The sequence below is a fragment of the Pocillopora verrucosa genome, chromosome 4 (assembly GCF_036669915.1).
Source record: "Pocillopora verrucosa isolate sample1 chromosome 4, ASM3666991v2, whole genome shotgun sequence".
NCBI classification, from domain to species: Eukaryota; Metazoa; Cnidaria; class Anthozoa; order Scleractinia; family Pocilloporidae; genus Pocillopora; species Pocillopora verrucosa.
In genome coordinates, this window is record NC_089315.1 from 7920457 (window position 1) to 7944790 (window position 24334).

At 37.5% G+C, this 24334-nt stretch overlaps 1 protein-coding gene across 2 annotated transcripts in view; it reads left to right on the top strand.

Annotated features, from left to right (window-relative positions):
* Positions 1-325: 325 nt before the first annotated feature.
* The window catches only part of LOC131780636 (phospholipid-transporting ATPase ID), a 30302-nt gene continuing 6293 nt past the window's right edge, over positions 326-24334 (top strand). The window contains exons 1-29 of one of the 2 annotated variants that reach the window (XM_066165045.1): positions 326-722; positions 4250-4420; positions 7017-7189; positions 8081-8179; positions 8648-8709; positions 8963-9035; positions 9850-9920; positions 10846-10928; positions 11255-11361; positions 12469-12550; positions 13010-13068; positions 13645-13719; positions 14242-14366; positions 15158-15247; positions 16087-16141; positions 16876-16939; positions 18904-18977; positions 19407-19502; positions 20191-20254; positions 20399-20478; positions 21266-21310; positions 21402-21458; positions 21668-21716; positions 22296-22366; positions 22466-22563; positions 23134-23170; positions 23251-23352; positions 23553-23592; positions 24038-24291. In XM_066165045.1, the coding sequence (XP_066021142.1) occupies positions 4393-4420; positions 7017-7189; positions 8081-8179; positions 8648-8709; positions 8963-9035; positions 9850-9920; positions 10846-10928; positions 11255-11361; positions 12469-12550; positions 13010-13068; positions 13645-13719; positions 14242-14366; positions 15158-15247; positions 16087-16141; positions 16876-16939; positions 18904-18977; positions 19407-19502; positions 20191-20254; positions 20399-20478; positions 21266-21310; positions 21402-21458; positions 21668-21716; positions 22296-22366; positions 22466-22563; positions 23134-23170; positions 23251-23352; positions 23553-23592; positions 24038-24291 (2313 nt within the window). In that variant the 5' untranslated portion in view covers positions 326-722; positions 4250-4392. Of the gene's footprint in view, positions 723-4249; positions 4421-5236; positions 5531-7016; positions 7190-8080; positions 8180-8647; positions 8710-8962; positions 9036-9849; positions 9921-10845; positions 10929-11254; positions 11362-12468; positions 12551-13009; positions 13069-13644; positions 13720-14241; positions 14367-15157; positions 15248-16086; positions 16142-16875; positions 16940-18903; positions 18978-19406; positions 19503-20190; positions 20255-20398; positions 20479-21265; positions 21311-21401; positions 21459-21667; positions 21717-22295; positions 22367-22465; positions 22564-23133; positions 23171-23250; positions 23353-23552; positions 23593-24037; positions 24292-24334 lie in introns of those variants that run through there. The other variant, XM_066165044.1, reaches the window with a different exon arrangement.

Sequence of the window (24334 nt, forward strand, 5' to 3'; positions counted from 1 at the left end):
AATTTCAAAGCTTTTTCGTTTGAACAGTAGCAGTTTATATTCACTTTAAGCTGAATTTTAAAATTTAAAATATTAAAATATTAAAATTATTTTCCACGGACCAATGGCAACAAGATACAAATACAAAGGTAAACATGTAAAATGCTCGGTATATATTGAAAAAAATATCTGATAACGTTGATTGTGGGCTAACGATTCCATCTTTACAGAAAACCTCATTGCAAGATAAACGGGCGCCAATTTGTTTCTTATCGTTGTGTCTATCCATGTTTTTATTTTCGAGGTTTATTAATATTTATCAAGTGATAGCCTCAAGTCATAATTATTGCGACGACTCTCGCTTGGGGAATTACCAGTGAACAGTGAGATTTCCTATTTGCCGTTTGACTCAACGGAATCGATTGGTCCTGCTTAAGCGAGGATTTGCGGAAAAGTGGTTGTGGTGAGGGCAGAACTCAATAGCGTAAAACCACGCTCTCAACAATTGAATGGGACATTTAAAATTAAAACTTAACAGCCATCACCTGCAAATCCCAGAATTCTTGACGTTCTCCGTTACCGTGGCTGACGGTTTTGAAAACATATCGATCTCGCTTCAAAACCTGCCGACAGTCATTCTACGAATTATACCAAAGAGTCGACAAAACACCAAACTTGCGTCAAGAGATTTGAGTGGTAATATTAAAGACGCACGAACGAGCGAATATTCGACTGGAGTTACGGTAACAGTTTTATTTCTCTTAACACCGTTAGTAAATGTTTATACTGGCTAACGTACCACCAGAATTAACGAAACTCGCATCTTTTTTACTTATTATTAGAGTTGCTTCTAATGATTGGTCCGGGCTTTAACATGATTAAGATGAAGTCCCTCTAACCTTTTTTTGTTCTTTTTTTTTTGTGTCAGCGCGTTTATTGATAAGGTTTTGGGCAATGTTGTGTTAATGTTATAGCCTACCGTGGTAGCATTCATGATGAATAAACTGAATTGTGAAACAATTTCGATTATTTGACCAGTCCTAAGCGAATTATGACGAAGAGTCGTTTTGCACCTAGTACAATATAGGTGATATTATATTCTTTTTGTCAAAAACGCACAAGGATTTCCGTTGTGTATCGAAACTGTTGCGGCATATTTCTTTATAACGGTTTAGTTCTCCTAAGAATTTTCGTCTTCTCTGCGATTTCTGAGTCGAGTCAATAACAAAGCGCCGTCGAGTCTCTTCAGTTGCCCTATCCTTATTACTTGACAACCAACTGACAGAAATGTTGACGGTATCGGAATAAACATAGATACTCTGTTTATTGTCCGTAGTTCTGCCGCAAAGCAAATTGTAGCATTAAGCTGAAACAGGCTGAAATGAATCGAAATAACGCATGAAACGCCAGCGTATAGTGAAATTAATTTTCACTTTTTGAGTTATGGAGAAAATAAGCATCTACGATTTACCTCCAATTGCATATATTTTAAAGTGGTACTTTAGTCGTTTAAGCAGTGATATGATGCTCTCTACCCGATTGGTCATGATTTTTTTAAATTTTTCGTGAACTATTTGAAGATAAATAAAAGATTAAAACGTCGGGGTTTAATCATCAGTGATGAGAAAAAAGTAGAGCTAGCTTCATTAACAAATTTACAAATTAACGCGGAATTGCATATCAGGCTAAAGGAGATACAGGAGCAACTTTAGTCTTTTCGCTATAACCCCTTCTCCTTGTCATACCTTTTCTCACCGAACAAAGCTTAAGTTTCAAAGCTCGCGCATCTAACTCTGAATCACATAACCAAGATTTCTCAGACATGGGACGAGCCTGAAATAAAATAACTACAGTCGAATCGAACTTCGCACTTATTCGAGCCAAAACTAGCGATATTTCCCTGGTTTACACTATGCACTTATTGGTTGATTTTATGGTGGGTTACTCGAATCCTGGTCATGCAACCTCTGACTTGAAGTATTTTTCGCTCCTCTTCAGGAGATTTTCTGTATACTCGCACCCTCGATAACTCAGTTGTCGATACGAGATAAGTCGTGTCTATCTGTACGTTAGTCTAAAAATTTGCATTATTTTGAAGAAGCTTACAATTCTTTATATTTTCGTTTTTAATTCTTAATTGCAAAATGTTCTGTGTTCGTTCGCCCTCTCTTCTTTGAAATAGAATTGGATCAAAATGTGCACCGTCAGAATAGAACTGAAAAGTAACTAAAAGAAATAATAATTATAATTTCTTGGTATACACTGTATTTGTTCGTTTTTGTTTTTGTTCCTTTATCACAATTTAATAATAACTAGAGTTCCTGATAACTCAAGCTTTTTTCATTACTCTCCTTGGGCGTTCGAGTTATCATGAATCAATGGCCACAAATTTCTGTACTTTGCAGGAGCGACTTTTTGCTGTGTGAGATGTTTGATAATTCGGCTGAGAGCTAATTTTAAAGATTTTCTGTTAAATTATTTTTAACTTTTATCACCCTTTTAGTCACCCCTTACCATACTTATTAAAGAGATTCGCGCACTGAATTCTTTTATATCTTGGAGAGGAAATATTACTTTCAAAAAGGCTGGCACAGAAAAAAAAGTACTCCAGTGGCTTTTCTTTGCAAGTAACTCTTAGCTATCTTCTAGCTCCTGGCCTTTGAGGCGTCAGCTCGATCGACAGAGAATCACATGATTTTATGTCACACCTACTCCTAGAAGGATGATGGTTTTTGTGAGCGTATTGTTCCAGAGATGCAAAAAAATTTTTAACAGACTAAGGTAGAATCTCATTGGGCCTGATCCATGCACTTTTGCACGAATCGCGCCCAATGATGGATTAAATGATCGCGCCTACTAGAAGATTGATTTTTTTTTGTAGATTACCCGATGGCAAATTGAACAAGGACTTCCTTTTGCTCTCGTTTCCTTTCCCTCTTGAAATAAAATTTCGTGCTCATTTTTTAGATTGTTTTGACTAAAACACTTTCCTTGGTCAAGAGATTGTAAACTGTTGCCTTGGTACAAAAAAACACTTTCCACTGGAAACTCGTAAATTCTCACTGTAGTTCCTTCGTTCAAGTGTATGACTTTGTTAACTTGTAGAGTAAAGAGAGATCCATCTGGTCAGAATTCTTATCCAAGCTTTCGACAGGAATCGGGGAGGGGTCTTCTAGAATTGAGATCAACTTTAAATGCCAATGAAGAACGATAGCGCGAATGCAAGCTTATTACATGACCAGATGTGCAAAACGAGGCTATTTGAAAGTACCTTTTCACAAAGGGAAAAATAAACTTAGCTTTCTATGTAACTCAAGAGATAATAATGGTGCATTATATTCTCTTCGTTCATCACCTATCAGCCTGTATTCTCTGTGCATTGGTGAAAATGCAGTTCTATAATTTACATGAAAAGAATAAGCAATACGAACTAGTGCACTGGTAATTTGGATCGGCTATATTGCTTTGTGAGTACAACAAAGAGGCTTTGGCTTGAAGTGCATCAGTGGCCAAATGGAACGAAAGAGGTTCCATCTTACCGGTCTAACCAAAACGAAAGATTCTCCTTGAAAGGTGGAATTTATTTTCCAAAACTTTTCCAGTTTGACCGAGCCAATCCATTCAGTTTTGAAACAAAATTTCCGAGCATTCTGGTTGAAGCTCACAACCATAACTCACTGATCCTTGCCTTAAAAAAGAGACCTTGCCGGCAAAGTTCTGAGAGGCAGCGCGAAGTTACACTAACCGCGCGTTCTTACCTGACCTCACTAATGAATGCAAGTCTCTAGAGAGAGTTTCTCAGGCATGATGTCATATACGGAAAGTGCAGTCTCGAGTATCTCAAGCCGTCGCCATGGAGTAGACTAGCTAGAAACAAACGTAAGAACTGTAAGCATTCCTAAGCAATTTAAAACTAGGGTGTGACAGTTAGATCTCTTGAGACTCGAGAATGAGGAGTGGATGGCCTTTCGGGCACATTGTAGCTTAAAAATGTGAATATTTGCTATATTAGTTTTCTCCATCGCTGAGCTTGTATTTTTAATTAACCTTTATTTTGATTATTTTATTTCATATTAGGTAAGTAAATAGTAATTTAGTGTCCCCAATTATTGAGCAGTCATGCCAAACTATTTATGACACCTAAATAAAGTTTTTATCTTATCTTATGAAACGATTGCATGATAGCGAGTCTTAAACTCAAGGAAACTATAGATTTTGTTAGTCAAGAACCCAAAATCATAATCTAACGTCAACTCCTTACTTCCCGCAGTTGGACTTTGCCTAAATATTCAAAGTGGAACAGAAGTAAAGAAGTTCTGCGTTCAAATGATCATCGCATCGTCATCATTAGCGTGGTTTTACATTGAGGTGGCACGATTTTAGGAGGCTGAAAGATCGAAGGTCACACACACCATGAAGTCTCGTACTGCCCGAGTCTCAAGTAAGATACTGCAGTTGTTGAAAGTTACCTCTATGGAAGTTAGGCATTTCTTCGGCACACAAAGTCATATAAAGAAATTGACAAAACAACGGAACAGGGTTCAGTACTGAAAAGAGATCCTTGTTTATGATTGCCAAATGTTTACATGTTCGCTGATGCTTTGGTGTACAATGTCGGTTGTATACCAAACATGTTTGCAAACCACACATTGCTTACTAAGAAAACAGATGGCTTTTTCTTATTATGAGCAAGGGCTTGGTCATGGCCAATATTCTTGGTTTGAATGACCTCGTTCTCGTTTGGGCACTTGTGTTGGCGTTCAGGCTTCGAATTTGGCCTTGACGAAATAATTAGCCGATTGTTGATCTCTAAATGATAATGGACACTAGAGATTTTGGCCGACATATTTGCATTCAATGAGCTAATACTTTTTTTTATTATTTTTTGCGATTGTAGTTAAGTCTCTTAGGGAATTATTTTAACATTCTTATCATACTCATTGTTAAACTTAGCAATGCCAATGTCAATAACATAATGGGCTCCTGGCAACATCCAAATCCTTTCGTAAAAGAAAAAAAATCGACAAAGATAGTTTCAATTTTTACACTTTTATTGCAATGTTTTGTCGTTAATTTTTTCGGCAACCTTTTGTTTCAATCACTTTAAAACCAGATTATCTATAGAGTACTTTATGTAAATTCATGTTGTTTAGCAGCTGTTTAGCGGCGTTTCGCGGTCTTTTACTTGACTGGAGTCCAGTCTTTCAACTGGTGCAGAAGAAAAGGAGAGAAACTGAAACAGAGGTTGTAGTGCGAATATTTGCTTAGAGGAAGACTTAGATGATACTTTTGCGGTTGATATGCGAAGATCGGACGAAAGAGTGGATTTTAAGAAATTTCACTTTTTTTAAATATGATCAGCCAGCTATTTAGTTTCCCCTTTAGTCATTAACTTGTGGCGAGCCGACAACACAACTAACAGCGGTAATTACGACTTTGGCTTGCCTGGTGTACAATTAACTTCAAGTCGACTGTTATTGGGGTTTAACATTAACCACCGGTCTCACGCCTTTGAAAATGAATTTGTGCAGATCAAAAGATAACCAAGAAGGTATTGTATAATTGTTCGTCTATAGTTTTAAGTCCTTCATCGTGTGAACGGTCAGGATGTGCTGTTTCTCTGCAGCAGCTGTTTCCAGTTTCCCTAACAACCGAAGGTTAGTTCGCGACAATGTCGATGGGATAAGTTAAGGCGAAGTTTGTTATGCACACGTACTTTCCGTTTCGAGCAAAGTGAAGTATTTTGGCCCTGATGTCATTTTTCAGAATATTTAGTATTAAAGGCGTGCTTTAAAAAGGGATCTCATCGTTATAAAACAAATACGCGAGGTACCTATGAAATACAATTATTTGATTTTGCAAGAGAGAGAGCGGTCGTCTCCATATTAATATATTTATGAAAGGAAAGAAAACCGATTGGAAAGTTTATTGAAAAAATAAAAAAATAGAAAAAAAAAAACACTAAACGCGTGGGTATGATACTTATTACATGGAGTGGTAGTAACGAATGAGTTAATCCTGGCTGGCTTACTTTTACATGCTACTTATTATTGGATTAACGCTGGTTTTACGAGATAGATTATACGTCTTTAAACATTATCTTGTTCTATTGTTAGCGTCTTTTTATTTGTAAATTTGGGTAAAATCATTTACATGTGCATTGTTGTAGATAATGTTTTGAAAATTGCAAATCTGTCTGTGTGGTTTTTTTCCCTAAACTGTGGGCATGTATGTTACAATTTTTTTAAATCGATGAAGATTAAGTTTCTGTGCATGGATAATATTTTGCTTTCATTTTCCCTTGAGCCACTTTATTTGGTTTAGGTTTTGTTAATAAATGTTTTACATATATACTATTTTCAACAAGTATTAGAGGTTAAATATGTGATGCCCTTTCATATGATCTCAGTTAACCTAAGTTGGATTTGCTAGCATAATTTAACCTTACCTCATGCTAAAATCCTCATGCATGCATATCAGATGGCAGTGTTGATTCTGATTGCAAAAATCTATGGGCTAGAAAATTTATCATTAATTTGGAGCATCTAGCCTGGTTATGGCAATAAAATATGCAATAAATTGTATCTGAATTTATTATGCAAATTGTTTTTAATTAATGAAACAAGGACACAATCCAAATTAAAGATGAGAGTTTTTCCATAGTTTCACTAAAGTATTCAGCTCGTTTAGTATAGCTTTTTAGTTTATGAGACTCCTAGAATTCTCGAGAGATCTTTGGCTTCTTATTTTGAGGAAATAATTATTTCAGGGTTCATTGATGTGGATAAATTAGTGGTAAACCTATTTATTATCCAACTGCACTCAGAAGAGTACAAATAATGCAGAGTTGAGTACAAATATCCTGCAATTTGGGACAGTTGGTTATTTTATACAAAAAAAAAAAGTGTTTTACCATTTGGCTGGACGTGCTATCCTGTTCAATCTACTGCCTTCCCATCAAAATACAGCACAACTTGTAAAAATACTCAGCCATACTACATATGAAGATGTCTAATAAGATACATTTATCATTTCAGCCAAGGAGAGGCAGTTGAGGACAAATGACCATGAGTATAATGCACAATTCCAATATGTCAACAATTACATCAGGACATCGAAATACAGTATTCTCACCTTTCTTCCCCTCAACTTATTTGAGCAATTCCGCAGGGTTGCTAATCTTTATTTCATTATGCAAATCATTATCATGGTGAGTAAAATTACAATTTTTTGAATTTTCTTCTTTTGAGGCATATTTTGAAAACAATTATCTTTATTAATTACTAGCTTTGGGCCACCAACTAATAATGTTGTGGATGGCATTTAACTGTAACCAAGCTCTGAGTGCTGGGCTTCCAGAAAACTGTTGAACTAGTAATAAGCAGAGTGGGAAGGAGAAGAATGGATTAATGTCAATTATAAGGTTCAGTGTTTCTGGAGTGAAAGACATGCGTTACTTCTTAGAAAAGATTTAAAATGAGCACTGTGTTTTGAGGCCACTTATCTGTGCTAAATGTTATCTCTCAATGGAGATGAGTGAGAAAATAGCAAAGTTTAGAATTGGTATGGACCTGCTCATGCAGCTTTTTCATTCATCACCTCAGACTGAGGCCCTGGAGGAGGCTTGGAGACTTCATAGTCATCAGCTGCTTGATTACTTGTGAATTTTAATGTATACACCTGTACCCTTTCAGTCAGAGTTACCAGGTTAATGTACAATGTACCAAGTTGACTCCTCTTATTGCAGACACCCTAGGGGGGGATTCATTGTCTGATTTTGGACAAACTACTGTTTAAACGCTGTAGCAAGAGGAAAAACAAGTGAAAAGTAGTGCTGGAGGGGGGGAGGGGTATGAAAGTGTTCATATTACGGAATAGTTAGAGTCTGTAATAATGGAAGTTAATTTCAGCAATTTTTTTTTGTTGCATTTCGCTGGGAGGCCTAGGCTCTTGTCTGCAATGGCAGGGTGTCTGTAATAGCAAGGTGTCCTCAGGTTGTGAGTCAATTGCACATATATGATGCCTTAGGATAATTATTTTTCCTGACACATAATGTTATTTTTGTTCTTTTCTGGTAAATAAAAGTATTTTTTTTTCCTAGTCTATCCCAAAAATCACTGCATTGAGTCCAGAAGCTACAGCTGTACCTCTCATTTGTGTTTTGGCAGCAACAGGAGTGAAAGATGGTGCAGATGACATTGTAAGTTTCCTTTGTAATTCACTCTTTACATCCAGCATCATGTACAATGTCTATTCTCCACACTATTCTCTATACTTTTCCTAAGGTGCTGACAAGGAGAATTTGTTTTAAACAATTAAGAGCTTCTTTAGTTGGTGATTATTTCCTTTTTCTCATGACCTCAATATGTGATCAAGGGGTGATATGTTAGGAGAAATTAGATGCTAGGCACTCTCTAGTGTTAGGATTCAAAGGGTTGAGTGATTTTTCCTTTAATTTTTTTCCATTGGTAGAAGAACAAAATGGGTGGTGATAATTATTATTTTGATCATATGAGTATGACCAAAGAATTCTTTACATGACGTGTTAATACAAGTTTGGGAACAATTTGATTGGTAGTGTATGTGACGCAACTTCTAAGGACATGCAAACTTTCAATGGAATGTCAAGAGTATAGCCAACTGACATGTCTAAATTTGCACATTACAGAAACGGCATAAAAGTGATAAAGCAGTCAATAACAGAAAAGCAAAGGTTCTCACTGACAGTGGGTAAGTTACATGAATATTTTCTGTGAAACAATTAATTCATCACTATGATCATAATGTATTGAAATACCTGCAACTGATTTGCTCTTGGTAAAAAATCACAGGCTTGTTAATTCTTTGCATCTCAATTGCAATATTTTTCCATGCTCCTCACTCAGAATTTTGCATGATGATTGCTGCATTAGGCACTTTCAGCATCTCAGCTTGTATCACTTAGCTGTACAAACTCATAGTTTGTTGATTCCTTTTTTCAAAGGCCGAAGGAAGAAAATTGGATGGATCTTCAAGTTGGTCAAGTTCTTCGAATTGACAACAATGAGCAAATCCCTGTGAGTTGTTTAAAGTACTAACTAGTTTTACCCAGATTAGGCTAAGGGCAGTTGAACTCGGCATGGTGTTGGTGTTATGATTTAAAAGATTTCAAGTCTAAAATAAATTCAAACTAAAGTATGAATTCTGTTTTCCTTTGATCAATACCAATTAACATTGTAAAGTCTCTGGAACAAAGGAAATTACAGCACTAGTTAGGCTTCACTGTTTTGATAGAAAATGACATGCTCACTGGTAATCTTTATTTTTTCTGGGGTGTTTTTTTCAAGTGTCAGTACAGTGTGAAAAAGTGTGATATGTGAGTTTTGGAACTGGTGGAGTGAGGAGACAATAAAGGGGTGAAGATAAAGGGAGACTTTGAAGAATGGGTTGTAGCTGATCCTTGATAAAAGAGGAAAATTAAAAGGCCAGGAAAAAATGATCAGTGAAAAGGGAAGAACCAACCAATCACCATGCCAGTTCTCAGGCCCTTCTAGTACAGTCTTCCACTTACAATTATGACAATTTAGTTTTTACTGGATTGTAAGCAGTGGAGTCAAGAGCAGCATTGACGTTTTTCTTCCAATACTGTCAGTTTGATTTTCACTTCATTGTATCCCTCTGCTTTTCTGATTATGACTTTGACTCTGTTCCAAGTGAAAACCAACCTTAAGAATCCTTGGGATTCAGGCCACTGGTCTGTGGCAGTAATATATATATTTAAAATGTGTTGATAGTAAATTAATGAACATGTTTTATTTGACAATGTTGGCTTCTTTGATTTTGCTGATTGGCAGATTTCTTGACTTTGATATAATTTTTCTGATTCATTAGGCTGATGTAGTTGTGCTCACCACAAGTGAAGAGAATGGATTGTGTTACATTGAGACAGCTGAGCTAGATGGGTAAGAACATCAAATTTTTTTAATCATTGATATCTTATGGAAAAAAAAATTGCAGTTAACCCTTTAACTCCCTGAAGTGATTAACATGTAACCTCTAGAGCTGTGGTATATCTATACATTATCCAGCAAATACATGTGGGTGTTGCAAATACTAAAACTTACCAGCTTAAAGTTGTTATCTTGATCAAACAGCAAACTCTTGCAACTAATTTACAAGGAAATATATAGCAGGTAGAGGAGAGTATAAACAATCAGATCTCGGGAATTAAAGGGGTACAGAGCATGCATGTACAGTCAAACCTCAATTATCCAGACCTGTGGGGACTGGGCTGAGTAGACCGGATAATCAAGAGTCTGAATAATTAAAAGTATAAATATTAATGAGCCAAAAATGAATTATGATATGCAACACTACTGACATTTACCAATTGAAAGTATTTTCCAAAACATTTTTTTACAACAACATTTTTTGATACAAAATGCTGGCATAGATCAGTTTGTTTCAAGCTGCTACAGCCTCTGCTCATTTCTAATTCTATCATTTTCTGAAGCTGCGATTATGGAAAAGCATCAAAATTGTTTCAGTACATCTGCTTTGTTTGATGGGAAAAGTTTTTATAGATCTCCAATGTAATTAATCTATAATGAGAGAAACAAGTCCAGGTTAAAGAAAAATCTGGATAATTGAGGACCAACTGTACACAGTAACTATAGTTATCTCAAAGCCAAGCAGTCTTTTGAAAATAGATTGTCTGATTATAAAGAAGTCTGAATTTCATTTCAACGGTATATTTCTTCCAAGCCTTGACAGTTTTTGTCACTGTGACTAGTGAGAAAAATTGCAGTCCAATCTGTATTTCATCATCATGGTAACCTTCAGTCTACTGAGTAAGCAGGTTTTACATGTATGTTTTCCAATCCAAAGGGAGACCAACCTGAAGTGTCGTCAACCTCTTCCTGAAACTGGAGAGCTTGGTGATGATGAACAGCAACTCTCAAAAGTGCAAAGTATGTATTTTTCAGGTGTTTATTTTCCTTAAATGCAATGTAACCTTTAAGAGCTGCACAATATCTCTTTTGCCTGAGATTCCTTGCCTTTGCTATTTTGTGGTGTTCCTTCAATTTGTCTAAATGGCTTAAAATATGAGTAAAACTTTTTTTTGTCTGGGTGTAAGTTGTCCCCTGTTTCATTATTTCCACTTAAAGAATTCTTGAGGTACAAACAATCGAAAGAGGGCCATTCAACAGCTGAAGAAATATGAATGATAAAATTTTTGCCATTTTAAAAAATGGTGTTCTCAATTTAATGATAACATTTATGTATTTGTCTTTAGTGGAAATTACATGTGATCCACCAAACAACAGGCTGGAAAAACTTCAGGGAAGGTTGATGTATGATGGAAATAATTATCCTCTGGACAATGAAAATGTCATCTTGAGGGTATGATTTGCAAATGTTTTTCCTAAAATGGAACATTTGATAATAATTTCTTTTAGAGAGTTCCTCAGCTAAACTTGCATGTGTTTAACTTTGTATGATGTAAGGTGGGTTCAACCAATTACCCTCCTTCAGAGCACCAATGTAAGAATTTATGTATACAATATATATATATACCTGGTGGGGGTGCAGTGAATGCTCACCCAAGAAAATTTGTAAATATTTTTTATGAAATGTGGATGGGAGTGGGGGATAACAAAGCTGCTAATTTAGAAACAAGCAGTACAATTGAACAACATGTGAAGCAATATGTTTAAATCCCCTCATATTAGAGATACCTCTAGGCTATGCTAACCTAATTTGAGCTTTGCCAAACCTCATTGACTGAGCTAACATTGTCAGCCAACACTTAATCTTGTGAGGCGCAATGGCCTCATGGTTAGTGCACTTGACTCCGGATCGGGTGGTCCGTGTTCTCAAGCCCTGGCCGGGGTCATTGTGTTGTGTTCTTAGGCAAGTCACTTTACTCTCACAGTGCTTCTCTTCACCCAGGTGTACAAATGGGCACCAGCAAATGTGCTGGGGGTAACCCTGCAATGGACTAGCATCCCATCCAGGGGGGAGTAGCAATACTCCTAGCTGCTTCATGCTAAGAAAAGCGGAGTTAAGCACTGACCCCATGGGCCACTTGGGCCTGTATAAAGGCTTTTTTTTTTCATTAAGGAACCTCTGGCTCTTATATCGTTAAGACTATCCTTTTATCTTTGAAAATGATTGGAATTTTTCTTGTTTATTTTACCATTTTGTAATTATAACACATAAGTATAGACAAAAGGAATTACACATACATAAAATTATATAACTGAAAATCGAACGTGTGGCGAGGAGAGCTGCAGAGAAACCAAGAGGTTTATGGGAGCATTTATTGACTTATATGCCACACTTAGATACAGTGCCAGGAAATGTTAACTTAAGGTAGTGGCTGGATATGACGTCAAAAATTGATAAAGTGAGGGCAATAATAAATTTTTTAGTTTCATATTTTCTTCAAAATTGAGCAGGAAATCTTATCAAACTTTTCACTTGTTTTAATGTATTTGCCTTTGTCAGGGCTGTGTGCTGCGCAATACCAAATGGGTATATGGTGTGGTGATATATGCTGGCCATGATACTAAACTCATGATGAACACTGGTATGGTTTAAGATTAACTCTTTCTCCCTCCTGATCTTGATATCAGTTCTCTTTACTGTCTGTCATACATTTCCTGTAATGACAGTTTTGAGAATTTGGGGTTTACTGACAAACAATGCATTGCAGTTGATATTCTATTTGAACACCAATTTGACATTGCATTGATATTGTGGGGAAAATGACTTACTATTGATTAATCTCAAGATTGGAAGGTCTAGTACTTTGTAAATAAATTTTTTTGATGCTCCTGTTTGAGTAGGTTTTGGTCAATGGGAGGGCACCAACAATGAAGCAGGCAGTTTTAAAGAAGGCACTGTCATGAGAATCCTGTTTATGACTAGTTTCACATGTTTTTCATTGTGCAGCACCTTTTTCAGATCTTGCTTGCATGAAAATCTTCTTATAAGTAATTGTTTACAACAATATCATCTCCTAACTTTACCATGATTTTCCCTGTAGGGGTGAGTAAATTCAAAAGAACAGGTTTGGACAAGCTTACTAACAGTCTGATCTTGTGGGTAAGTATTTTAACAGATGCCAGTATGTTATTTTTTAGACACGTAGTAATTTGATTTAATTTCATTGTTGCGCAAAAAATGTAAGTCTCTTTCAATTTGAAAAATGCTTTCTCGTGAAAGCTCCCCTTCCCCCCCCTCCGAAAAAAAGAGACTCCTTAAACCCCTAAGAGCGATAAGCATCTAATTTCTCCCAACAATATCACCCCTGAATCAAACATTAAGGTCATAGGAATAAAAAAAATGATCACAAACTTCAGGAGCTTTTTGATTGTTTAGAAAAACTCTCCTCGCAAGTATCTTCGGAAATTTGTAGAGATCGGTAGGGAGAACATGCCTACTGACATTAGGGTGTAAATGATTCAGCTTCCCTATGCAAGCCAAAACAAGGGAAAATGGACAGTAAAATAATCAGTGAAATAGATCCACATTCATGCACATATATTTAGTCCAATAATATCATTAATTCAAAATAATTCTGCCCCTTAGCTGGAAATAAATAAACATCTTCCGAAAATGTTGTATAAATGCGGTCTTCCTTAAATGAACTTCTCTTCGACAATCTTATTTCTTCTGTAGATTGCAGCTATGTTAGGAATCATTTGCACTCTCTGCTCCATTGCAACAACAATATGGGAGGAATTATACGGAAAGGTAGGTACTCAGTATTCCGTTTTTTTTTTTTTATTTTTAGACATGACAAACAGTGTCGGTGAAGCTCATATACTCTAGAAATGCTTCAATTTAATTAACGTTATTAAAATATTTTACGTACGGAAGTTAGTTTAGAGCTAGTCTGCGAGGAGCCTCTCCTTTTTGCAACGAGACGTCTACGTTATATTTGTTCTCGAATATCCTAAAAATTTGGGATCTTTAAAGATCGCTGACACAAAATTTCGGTTTCACAAACAGCTTTAAGGACAACGAAATCATCTTCTTTAAGAGTTGTAGAGTTTTGCAGCAATCACAAACAGAGAATAATTATAGGTACGGCTGACTATTCTGCGCACTCTCCATTTCTGTATTGACGTTTCTGTTCTCTTGAAAAATTGCTCTAAAAATGAAAACCTGTTCACTGACTAGTAGCTGACTCACCAGTTACCGCCTTGCTAATTGGACACACGGTATTATACTTTACTAATACTGAATTGGTTTTAATTTTTAAAATAATTTAAGGATTTCCAAGTATATCTACCATGGGAGAGTTTCTATAAGGACAGTGTTGTTATCATTGGCATCGTCCACTGGCCATCTTTTGTCATGGTTTTGAACACACTCATTCCTATTTCACTGTATATCAGGTAAGGTTTCTGGGTATCTTAGTGATGAGGGCAGTTTAAAGCAAAACAAGCTTTTTTTCGTTTCTAATTTTTTGTGTTCTTTAGATCACATCTTTTTTGCTATCTTGCCCTGATAAATTGAAGGTTATGAAAGCTCAAGATGAGAGGCTATTAGCTCACTTTTTTAGTTTTTGTTTTTTACCAAAGAACGCTTTTGATCCTAGTTGCTCTTGTATTTTTGACAGAATAAAGTCTTTTAAAGACACACTTTTCAGTGCAGATTTTTATCTGCGGGGTGAATAGAAGTGGCGTAGAGGCGAGAGTACTTGCTTCCAAACCTTGGGCCTGGGTTCTATTTTCAGTGCTGATGTCACGTCGTGTAGATTTATTCTGACGTTGGTTTTCTTTCTTGAGCAAAAGCTTTCTCTTGGGTTCTCTGGTTTATCTTTGTAAAAGAACCAACACTCCTCTTCTTCTGCCAAGGACCGCGCAGAGGGAGGGCGAGGGAGGGGCTTCGGACCCTCACCTTTTTCGAAGAAAAACTTGTCCTGCTTAGTATGCTCCCATCCCCCTGCCTTGTTGACTGAAGCTTATGCTTTCGTCATTAGTCCTCCCCCCGCCCTCCTCAACTCAAACATTTGCTGCTAGGGCCCTAAGAGCAACCGCGTAGATCGAAGACTGCCAATATCCTTTCCTTTTGATTTAATTTTTTAATCGATAAAAATGTACAGTAACATGAATGATCAATGGTTTTTTTGTATACCAATGATTTTATCATTAGTATCGCCCTAATTAATTTTTATTTGTGTTAGTGTGGAAGTGATTCGCCTCGGTCAAAGTTTATGGATCAATTGGGACTGCAGTATGTATTACGAGATCAAGGACACTCCAGCTGTGGCAAGGTATACTGTGAAAATGGAGCGCTTTGAAATTAAGTTTCGCAAAACTGAAACCTAAGTCATTACAAGAGCTAATCAAAAGAACGAAGATTATCACAGGGCTCAATTAAAAACAAGCAAGTGGCGCGGGTATACTGGACCAATCACGGAGCCACGAAGGCAAAACCGTAGCAATCCCGGATTTACTTTAGAAGCCCATTTTAGAATTGTCCGATATCAAAGTGAACAAGTATAGCCGCTCCTTAAAAACATGTTGCGATAATGGGACTCGGTAGACTCCAACGTTCTGTCTCTCTGTCGCTTGAATCAGTATACCAGAAGTAGGTAAAAACACTTCACGTAATCGCTGCTGAGCGAGGTCCCTAGCAAGGTCTTTGGATCACAGAGCGCTTGCACATCAATTTGCCGATTTATGTCAACTCGCGCGAGAGAATAGTACCGAAAGTCCATGTAGTGTGCTGTTAGTACAGGGACTGCATTTATAACTATTTTTGGTCACAAAGAGATGTTCGTAATGAAGGAAAATGGTCATATCCCATGCAGCATTGTTGTATGGTAGGGCTCCAACACTTTTTCTCACTTTAACATTTTTTTTCCCTTGTGCCATTTTGCTGCATTTGACTGTGAAACGTAGCAGTAGAACTCAGGCCAGTCAGACCAAACCGCGATTTTTTAGTTTTTCGAGAAAGAGGGGAAAGTTTTCTCAACTAATCGTAATGCATGGTTGAATGAAACTAGTGCAGTGACGTTTAATTGGGTATTCCATTAGTGTAATAGGTAACATCAGCTTGTTTTTCAGCAGTAACGAAAAGTGCTGACTCCCATCTTCCTTTTTTTCACAGAACAACCACCCTAAGTGAGGAACTTGGACAAATTGAATACATCTTTTCTGATAAGGTGAATTTGCGCTGCATAAGTGAAGAGTTCCATGGCTGGTCTATGAAACGTTTCACCACAAAATCCCTTGCGAGGATAATCTGTTTTGGTACCACACTGTTTCAATAAGGTTTTGCGTGGGAGATTATGTCACAGTGCAGTGTATCCAACTGAGTGCCAAAGCCAGTGTGGCTTATGTTGCTCCAGTGATGTGCAACTTATTGTTCCAATAAGGGTTGATAGGAGTGTTATGCGCAAAGTTGGCATGATAATTCGATGTAAAATCACACTTTTGAAAACGCGAAGGAAAACTTTCACCTGACTCTGAATTCCTTCTCTTCTCATACCCGTTTTCGCCCCACAGTTTGTATGTTTATATCCTTGTTACCACTTAATTCAGATTTTATAATGATTCCTTTGGGAGATTTCATTTAAACAATTTAAAGGAGTGTATTGGACGTTGTTTTTACAACAGCGCAATTGAAACCTCCCAAAGTTTTGATTTACGATACTGTATGAACATTTGTGGAGTTGTGGGCTATTTTTTGTATCATTTTGACAGTATGTTAGCGAACGACTAGAATGTTGTCTCTTAACATTCCAGCTTCACACCTCTGAGTGAATCTAATTTGTTGAGAGGAAAGCGACTGCTCTTTGAGAATTGCTGTTCTATATAAACATCAGCTAGTTAAAGAAGTTGTATATACTCCATGAGTATGTTCTTTGTTCAGACAAATTTTTTGTGTTCTGTTTAGACTGGAACACTGACGCAGAATATTATGACATTTAAGAAATGTTCCATAAATGGTAGACTCTATGGTTAGTGGATTGTAGCTTTACTTATAATGTGCTGTACGTATTTACCGATAATTTACCGATGTATCGGATATGCAGTGGCCTACAGGCCAGCGCAGTCGACTTCAGATCAAGAAATCTTGGTTCAAGCTCAGGCCGGGCTAATTGTGTTGTGTTCTTGTGGACGACACATCACTTCCACAAAGCCTCTCATTAGTCAGGGTCACAATAGGGATTGAGGAATTGTCAATAACTTGCTAATATGCTGGTGTGGGGTGGGGGAGGGGAGGGGAGAGAGCGGGGTTACCAGCATTGGCCCATGTAGTCCCTCCCTCCTTGTATTTGTTGTGTTACGCTCCAAAACCCGGAACTAATTTTTGTCAGACGAGCCACGACGCTAAACAGAAAGTCAACAATCATAACTTTGTTAGAGAAGTGGATTGAAAAATTAATCCCTTTTGAGGAATAATATTCTTTATTCAACAACATGGTATCGGCTATCATAAATATTTTTGTGATTAATAGTAACGGTAGACTACAAGTGAAAACATTCTCTGGTTTAAATCGACTGAAAAATAATGCATAACCTAATCACTGCTAAACCGAAATTGATCGTTCTGTAATTGCGGCAGGAGAGCCTCCTGAACGATCTTCTTCTGGCAAACGGCACCCCTCTATGCACATGGCGCACAACTCTTGCCAGTTTCATAGCTGCTTCTTTGATTGTCCACTGCACGACACTTCTCGACGTATGTATGACTATTTAATCGCTGATCTGTCTTCCTGTGCGCTAACAGCTTTTGCAAAACTGGTTTACATGGCTTAGGTTGGGTTTTCACCTAACTGCTCTGTCAATCTTACATTGATCTATCAGCGGAAATAATAACTTTCTCTCAGGACAAAAAAAGTATAGTGTATTTCTTGTGCTCTCGATGAAATCGTTCTCGGACACGAGTCGATCTCTCGGCTTGTTGTTGATGATCAGTGTTGCCCCAAAGCCTGAGTGATCACTAAAAGAAATTGTGCAATCCTTGCTTCTTACCCGGTATTCGATAAATTGAGATGTTTGATTGTGACGACCTGTGAATCTCAAAAGGGAGGGGAGTGGGGTACGTTGTAAATGGGGGCGCGGCGTTGTGCATGTCATTGAAAATAAAATCAGGAGCATGTCGAGGTTATTGGACTTGGTTACGGAATGTCCATTTGTTCAGTGTCGCGGTCTTAATTTTTGTGTTTGGATGATTTACACTCTGCCGAGTTGGTAAGGAACAGTTTGACCCTAGGTAGGAATTAACACGGAAGAAAAGCTTAAGTTCAGGTTCACCTCTCTTGTTGTCGACTTCAATCTAACACCACGAGTGTGGTGGACAGCGCCTACCTTGACACTTCTAGAACCTGTTTTGAAAAAGCTGTTAGTTCACAAGGTCTCGAAATAACGTTCTAATCCTTCAGGCTCTAACTTACTCATGATTTATAAAGTGTTGAGACTCTTCTTTAAAATGTTAAGAATTAAATCTTGCTTAAAGCAATTTCAGTAGCTGCTGTTTCTTTCTTTTAACCATGAAAATTGAGATTGATGTAGCCCACACTGTCGTTAGCTTAATTCTGACAGTTTTGAACGATGATACTTTAGCCTGTTTATAAAAACTTTCAGTCGATGATAAAGGCCAGAGGGGTGACTAACCATAAATGGTGATGGTATCAATTTTGTTTTGATTTCGATCATAAAAAATTCTTATGTATTATTGCTCTAATCAACCCTGTAAACCCTAAGATTGACTAGCGTCTAATTTCACCATCCATTATCTTCCCTGAATCACACATTAAGGTCACGAGGATGTAGGAAACTAACACCAACTAAAGAAGCTCTTGATTGTTAACCAAATTCTCCTTGTCAGCACCCTAGGAAATGTATAGAGAACAGTAAGGAGAACATGCGCGCTGATGTGAGGGTGTAAAGTGTTAATCATTATATTTCTTCTGTTTAGGTCACATAGAAGGTGAGAGTGCAGGAAATCCTGAGGAAACTCTTGTCAGCTCTGTATCCATCAGAGAAGAAGGGGTAACATACAGAATTTCTTTGGTTAAGAGAGAGATGCGAATTTTCAAGACCAATTACCGAACGCAACGAACTAAAGCCAGTGTTACACGGGATAAATTGAAACAAGAATTCTTGATAAATTTGTCTCAGCTTTTGGTAGAATGTTGAATGAGTCAACTTTTTGCGTAACATCACTCAATATGTAATCAGTGACATTTATACTATGCGCAACAGTATGGCGCTAAAACAGTCGTTGTCAATTTTCTCATCTACTAATCCCGTTTTCACACTAAAGCAAATCAGCCTCACACCCACGTTTTACTCTATTCTAGATGATCGAATGCTTTTTCCACTAGCAAATGACTTCAAAGAAGTATTTAGGGGTGATAAAGTTGTTAAGACAAAGCGTGAGCAAAAGCCATTTTTTCAGTTGAAGTTTTTGTTACTCAGGCACCAGATGTGGACTTATCCAACAATCCTTACGCTGATGGAAAATTTAAATTTCATGACCGGGCTTTGCCGGATGAAATAAACCTAGGAAACAAGGTGACAACGTAATATCTCGTATTGCTTTTGCTCAAATAAAAGCTGCTATTTTTTTATAAGTAACAAAACGTTCATTCGAAAGTTGGCATTTTCTGAAAAGTGCTTACCGTATTCATGTAGGATTGAATTTGACAAAGGGGAGAATTAGTTACTTTCAATGAAAAGTGTAATCCGAGGTTTTACTAAATGAAATGAGTTTCGGACTCCAAGAACAGCTGGCATTCGTACTGAAGACTCTTTCTGGCCATTATCCAGGTCCAAACGTTGAAAAAACTTATTCTTGTCGGTATATTAAACAAGAGGAGCTCCATTCCTCACGAGTACACGCATATAAGTTGAGTTGCCGTGGTCTTATTCAACTCTGAAAGGATTGTAAATTAATTTTACCTTCTTCTGTTACCTTTGGAACCCGAAAATCTCTGATTTTGAGTGTGATAACTAAGTGTCCCCTCTCACAGGACGGGGCCGTCTTGGCCAGAATCCGTTTTGTCAGGTCCTTGAACCAACTCGTTCCATATTGAGATTCTTCTCAAACACCGATGGTAAAATTTGAGATAATAGACTTCGTACTGAGATTTCTGTTGTTTACACTGACAGTGATATTTGAGTTAAAGTAGTGTGCGACAGAATCAGCTATAGACGCAGGTGTAATTATGGCTGCCATTGTTAACATCTATTGTTTTTTTAGGAGTGCCATGAACTGTTTCGGTTATTAGCCGTCTGTCACACGGTTATGGTGGAACGAGGCAATGGTACGTTTCAAGGAAAACTCGTTCTTTTTGTTTTCCTAAATTACTTTCCATAATCAGGCCATTCTCTCCATTTAATATATTTGTAGTCAGTCTCACAGGATGGCGCCGTCTACAGTATTTTTACTTAATTTTTTGTTCTGGTAGGTAATTTGGAATATCAAGCCCAGTCTCCCGACGAAGCAGCTCTTGTGACGGCTGCAAGAAACCTTGGATTCACCTTTTTGGTAACAAACTGTTAGCTACTAAATCAAATGGCGGTAGGGAAATTATTCTGGCGGGGTTATAGCCGGCGTAAGTGTCGTTTCTGTTTCTAATGACCAAGCTAGATGGGAGTCACGAGGGCAAAAGGAGAAGAAGGGATGTGGCTGTGGAAGGAGTACCAATATTGTAGTGCTTTGTTTTATTTTGATTTGTTTGCTGCTTTTTTGCTCCTCCTGTCCTCGCACGAGGCCCTCTTAGCCAAAACGAAAGGAAACGACTGCCAGTAAGTTTGTAGAATTTGAGGAATTATTTCCAGTTTAACCCTTTCACCCCCAAGATCCCTTGAGTGATTCTCCTTACTGTCTACCATACAACTCTTATGAAGTTAGTTCGGAGAAATTGGCCTTGTTTTAATTAACAATCCTCTTATGATATTTTTCTTTTTTCTTATCACTTGCCTGCGTGATATTGTATTGATATTGTAAGGAGAAATCTTGTCTTTGTCACTCATGGGAGTGTAAGGGATAAGGTACCTGTTTGCTCCCGTTGATTTCAGCGAGAAAAGGTTGATCAAAGTTTGGAAGATATAAAGTATTTGGAGCATTTGTATCTTCATCAAATATGACATCAATAAAATTTAGAATCCGGTCTTGACCATAGCAAATGGTATCGTCTCTTGAGGTCAAATAAACGGAAAGGTGTCATGCAGGAAAGCTCTCTGGATGGTACATGATTTAAATTGGAATATTTCTGATATGAATGTGTCACTAGATTGATTACTCAATCCACGATGAATTTATCTTTCCCCAGGAACGTTCACCGACCACGATTACGATTGATGTATTAAAGCAGGAGGTCAGTAGAATATCCTATATGAATTTCTTGGAAGGTGGCTGATTTTATCTCCTATTTCAGGCTTCTTAGTATTTTTAATTTTAAATTGCAGGAGATCTATGAGTTACTTGCCATTTTAGATTTCAACAATGAACGAAAACGAATGTCGGTAAGTTTCTTTCAAAGATACAACTATTTAAGTTGAAACAAAATTGCATCAGAAGAAAATCACGAGGCATAAGCGCCTGAATAACACACAAGAACAAAACTGAAAACAACTTTAAAGTAATTAAAATTTGCAGACGTTGTATCTTGTTGTGGTTTGATGTATTTTACAGCACTAACTAAGTGAGTATGAATTTTGTCCATTTTATTTAGGTTATTGTTCGACGAAACGACCAAATAAAGCTCTACTGTAAAGGCGCTGGTTAGTAGTTGTTAACTGTGATATGCGACGTGCTAATTCGTCTCTAAACTTGGTTTCTTGCTTCCCCCTCGACGTTCTGTTCATGCACGCTTGCAAATAAATAGTGGGAAAGAGGTTGGCAAAATTACCAGATCGTTTAATAGGCCCGTATTTTTGTACTGTCATCTCTTTCCTTTTCTGACCCCCCACATGTTCCTCCTTGTCCACTTTCAACCGAAGTGGTCTAAATCAGTCGGTTACAATGGTCAGATTTTAAGTTTATGGTTTCGCTTTGTGGAGGAGGACTTGTTTTTGAATCCAATCTAGGTATAAGTGTCAACTTCTCCTCGCTCGAGGATGTAATCTCAAGTTCCAGTGTACTTGACGTCATGTAGTTCCTTTCACTAAGTTCACCAGCTTGTTACTTCTCTGAAACTGTTATGTATAATTTATATACGTCCGTACTGTAGAAACTTACTACTTTAGATCCTTTTATGTTAGAAATTGAACGGCCCCTTTGGAAACGAACATTAGTTTATATTTAGACAGTTGTGTGCAAGGAGAATAAAATCTAGATTTTACAAATTGTTTGTCTTTCAGATACCATTGTGTACGAACTTCTAGACAATTCCTGCAAACCTCTCATGACGAAAACAATGCAGCATTTGAACGTAAGTGCATAGTATGCCCTGATCAGAAAGCCACATGTGTTTTGTGACCAAGTCAGTCTTTTTTAAACACCACCTAGCTCACTTCCTGCTTTTATCCAGGTCTTTGCAGCGGAAGGTTTGCGTACGCTGGTAACAGCTTACAAAGACATACCACTTGACGTGTACAAGGAGTGGGAGGTCCGGTACAAGGAGGCGAGGTATGATTGTTTTGTATGGCTGTGGTCTTGCTGTTTGCGTTTATCAGAGGACACACCTAAGATAGACATCGACAATGGAACATATCACTCAATTTCTGTCGCTTATTTTCAATAACAGTGACACTTTCTAAAGGAAACACTCATCAGGCGAACCTCGCCAGTGTCCGTTAATTACAGGGTTAGTGTCTCTTCAACCTGTCTGTGCAACGCCCTTTCACTACCAAAAAATCTAAACAGCAATTCTCTTCAATGTCTGTTATTTAATTCATATAACGTTAGTATTGAGAATTTGGTTCTAGATCAGACAATATCCTCTGCTTTATATTTCTTCTGTTTTCACCTTTCTTCTCCAAAATAAATTAATATTGTGGGAAGAAATACCTTTTCGGTCACTCCGGGGAGTGAAAGAGCTAGCTTACAAATTTTCCTTATACCATAGGTTATACTTGACAGGTGCTGTCAACTCACCTCAATACCAAATGATCTTTTCTTTAATTTGTGATCTTTTCTTTCAAGTAGTCATGTCTGGCATTGTGTTTTCTCTAACGTAATATATCTTTCCTCCTTCAGTATGGCCATGGAAAATAGGGATGAGCTTGTTCAAAAGGTGAGGATACTTAGAATAGATTGTGACTTAAGTTCCAGAAGATTTCAGTGGCTTAGATATTTTTTTTTGTTATAAACCAGGTCTATGAGGACATTGAGCAGAACTTAATACTGATTGGTGCAACGGCAATTGAGGACAAACTTCAAGATGATGTCCCGGATACGATCGCTACTCTAGCTGAGGTCTGTACGTTGAGTGTTAAAAATGTTTTGCGCCAGAATTTAGCACGATGACACAGCCAGAGCTCGCACCCAAACCTCTTGTTGTGAAGTCCAACGTACTAACCAGCACTTTCTTACTTCAGTCTTACTAGATTGCCGAGTGTATTGTTATCTTTCACCCATCAGTTCTGGCTAACAGCTTTTTCTCCCATTTTCAATAGGCAAATATTAAGATTTGGGTTTTGACTGGTGATAAAGTAGGTAAGTATGATGATATTGCTTTGCGATGATGGCTGCATGCCTTTTCTTTGAGAGATACCGTAACAAGACTTTGACAGGTATCTCAGAGACTGAACTCTTCTCTATGCTAATCATTCTCAGATTCTCTAAACAACTTAAACATCAGCAACATTGGTACTCAGATTATACCGTTGTGTTTTACTCTGCGGATAAGCGATTTGCGTGTTATCCGATGACAAGTTTTTGCCGTCCAGGATGAAAATAGCCTTATCTCATCTAGTCCCTTGTAGTTTCAAATTTGTTAAATGGTAGTAAATTTGTGCAGTGTTTTATTTGCGGCAATTATTTCTTTGGGAGACTGTTTGTACGGATCAAGGACGATGCGCAAGAATGATACTTTAAAAATTTCTGTTACAAGGCAGTTGTATGAAAATTTGAACCCGTTTTGCTTTTTCTTGTTCAACAGAAACAGCCATCAATATTGGGTACTCGTGTCATCTGCTCACCGATGATATGACCGAAGTGTTTACAATCGATGGAGAATCTTTAGAGTCTGTTCAAAGGGCGATTTCCGAATGTAAAAACAAAATTAAGGGCGGAGCAGTGGTAGGAGCACCTATCTCTCGATTGCAAAGTAAAGAAAACAGCCTCAAGGATGTAAAAGTTGAAGTGATATCGTACAAGGATAACTATATGGGCGAGAAATCAGCCACTGTACAGGTATGAAAAGAGAACACAATTATGTCACTGTGCCCTTAGAATG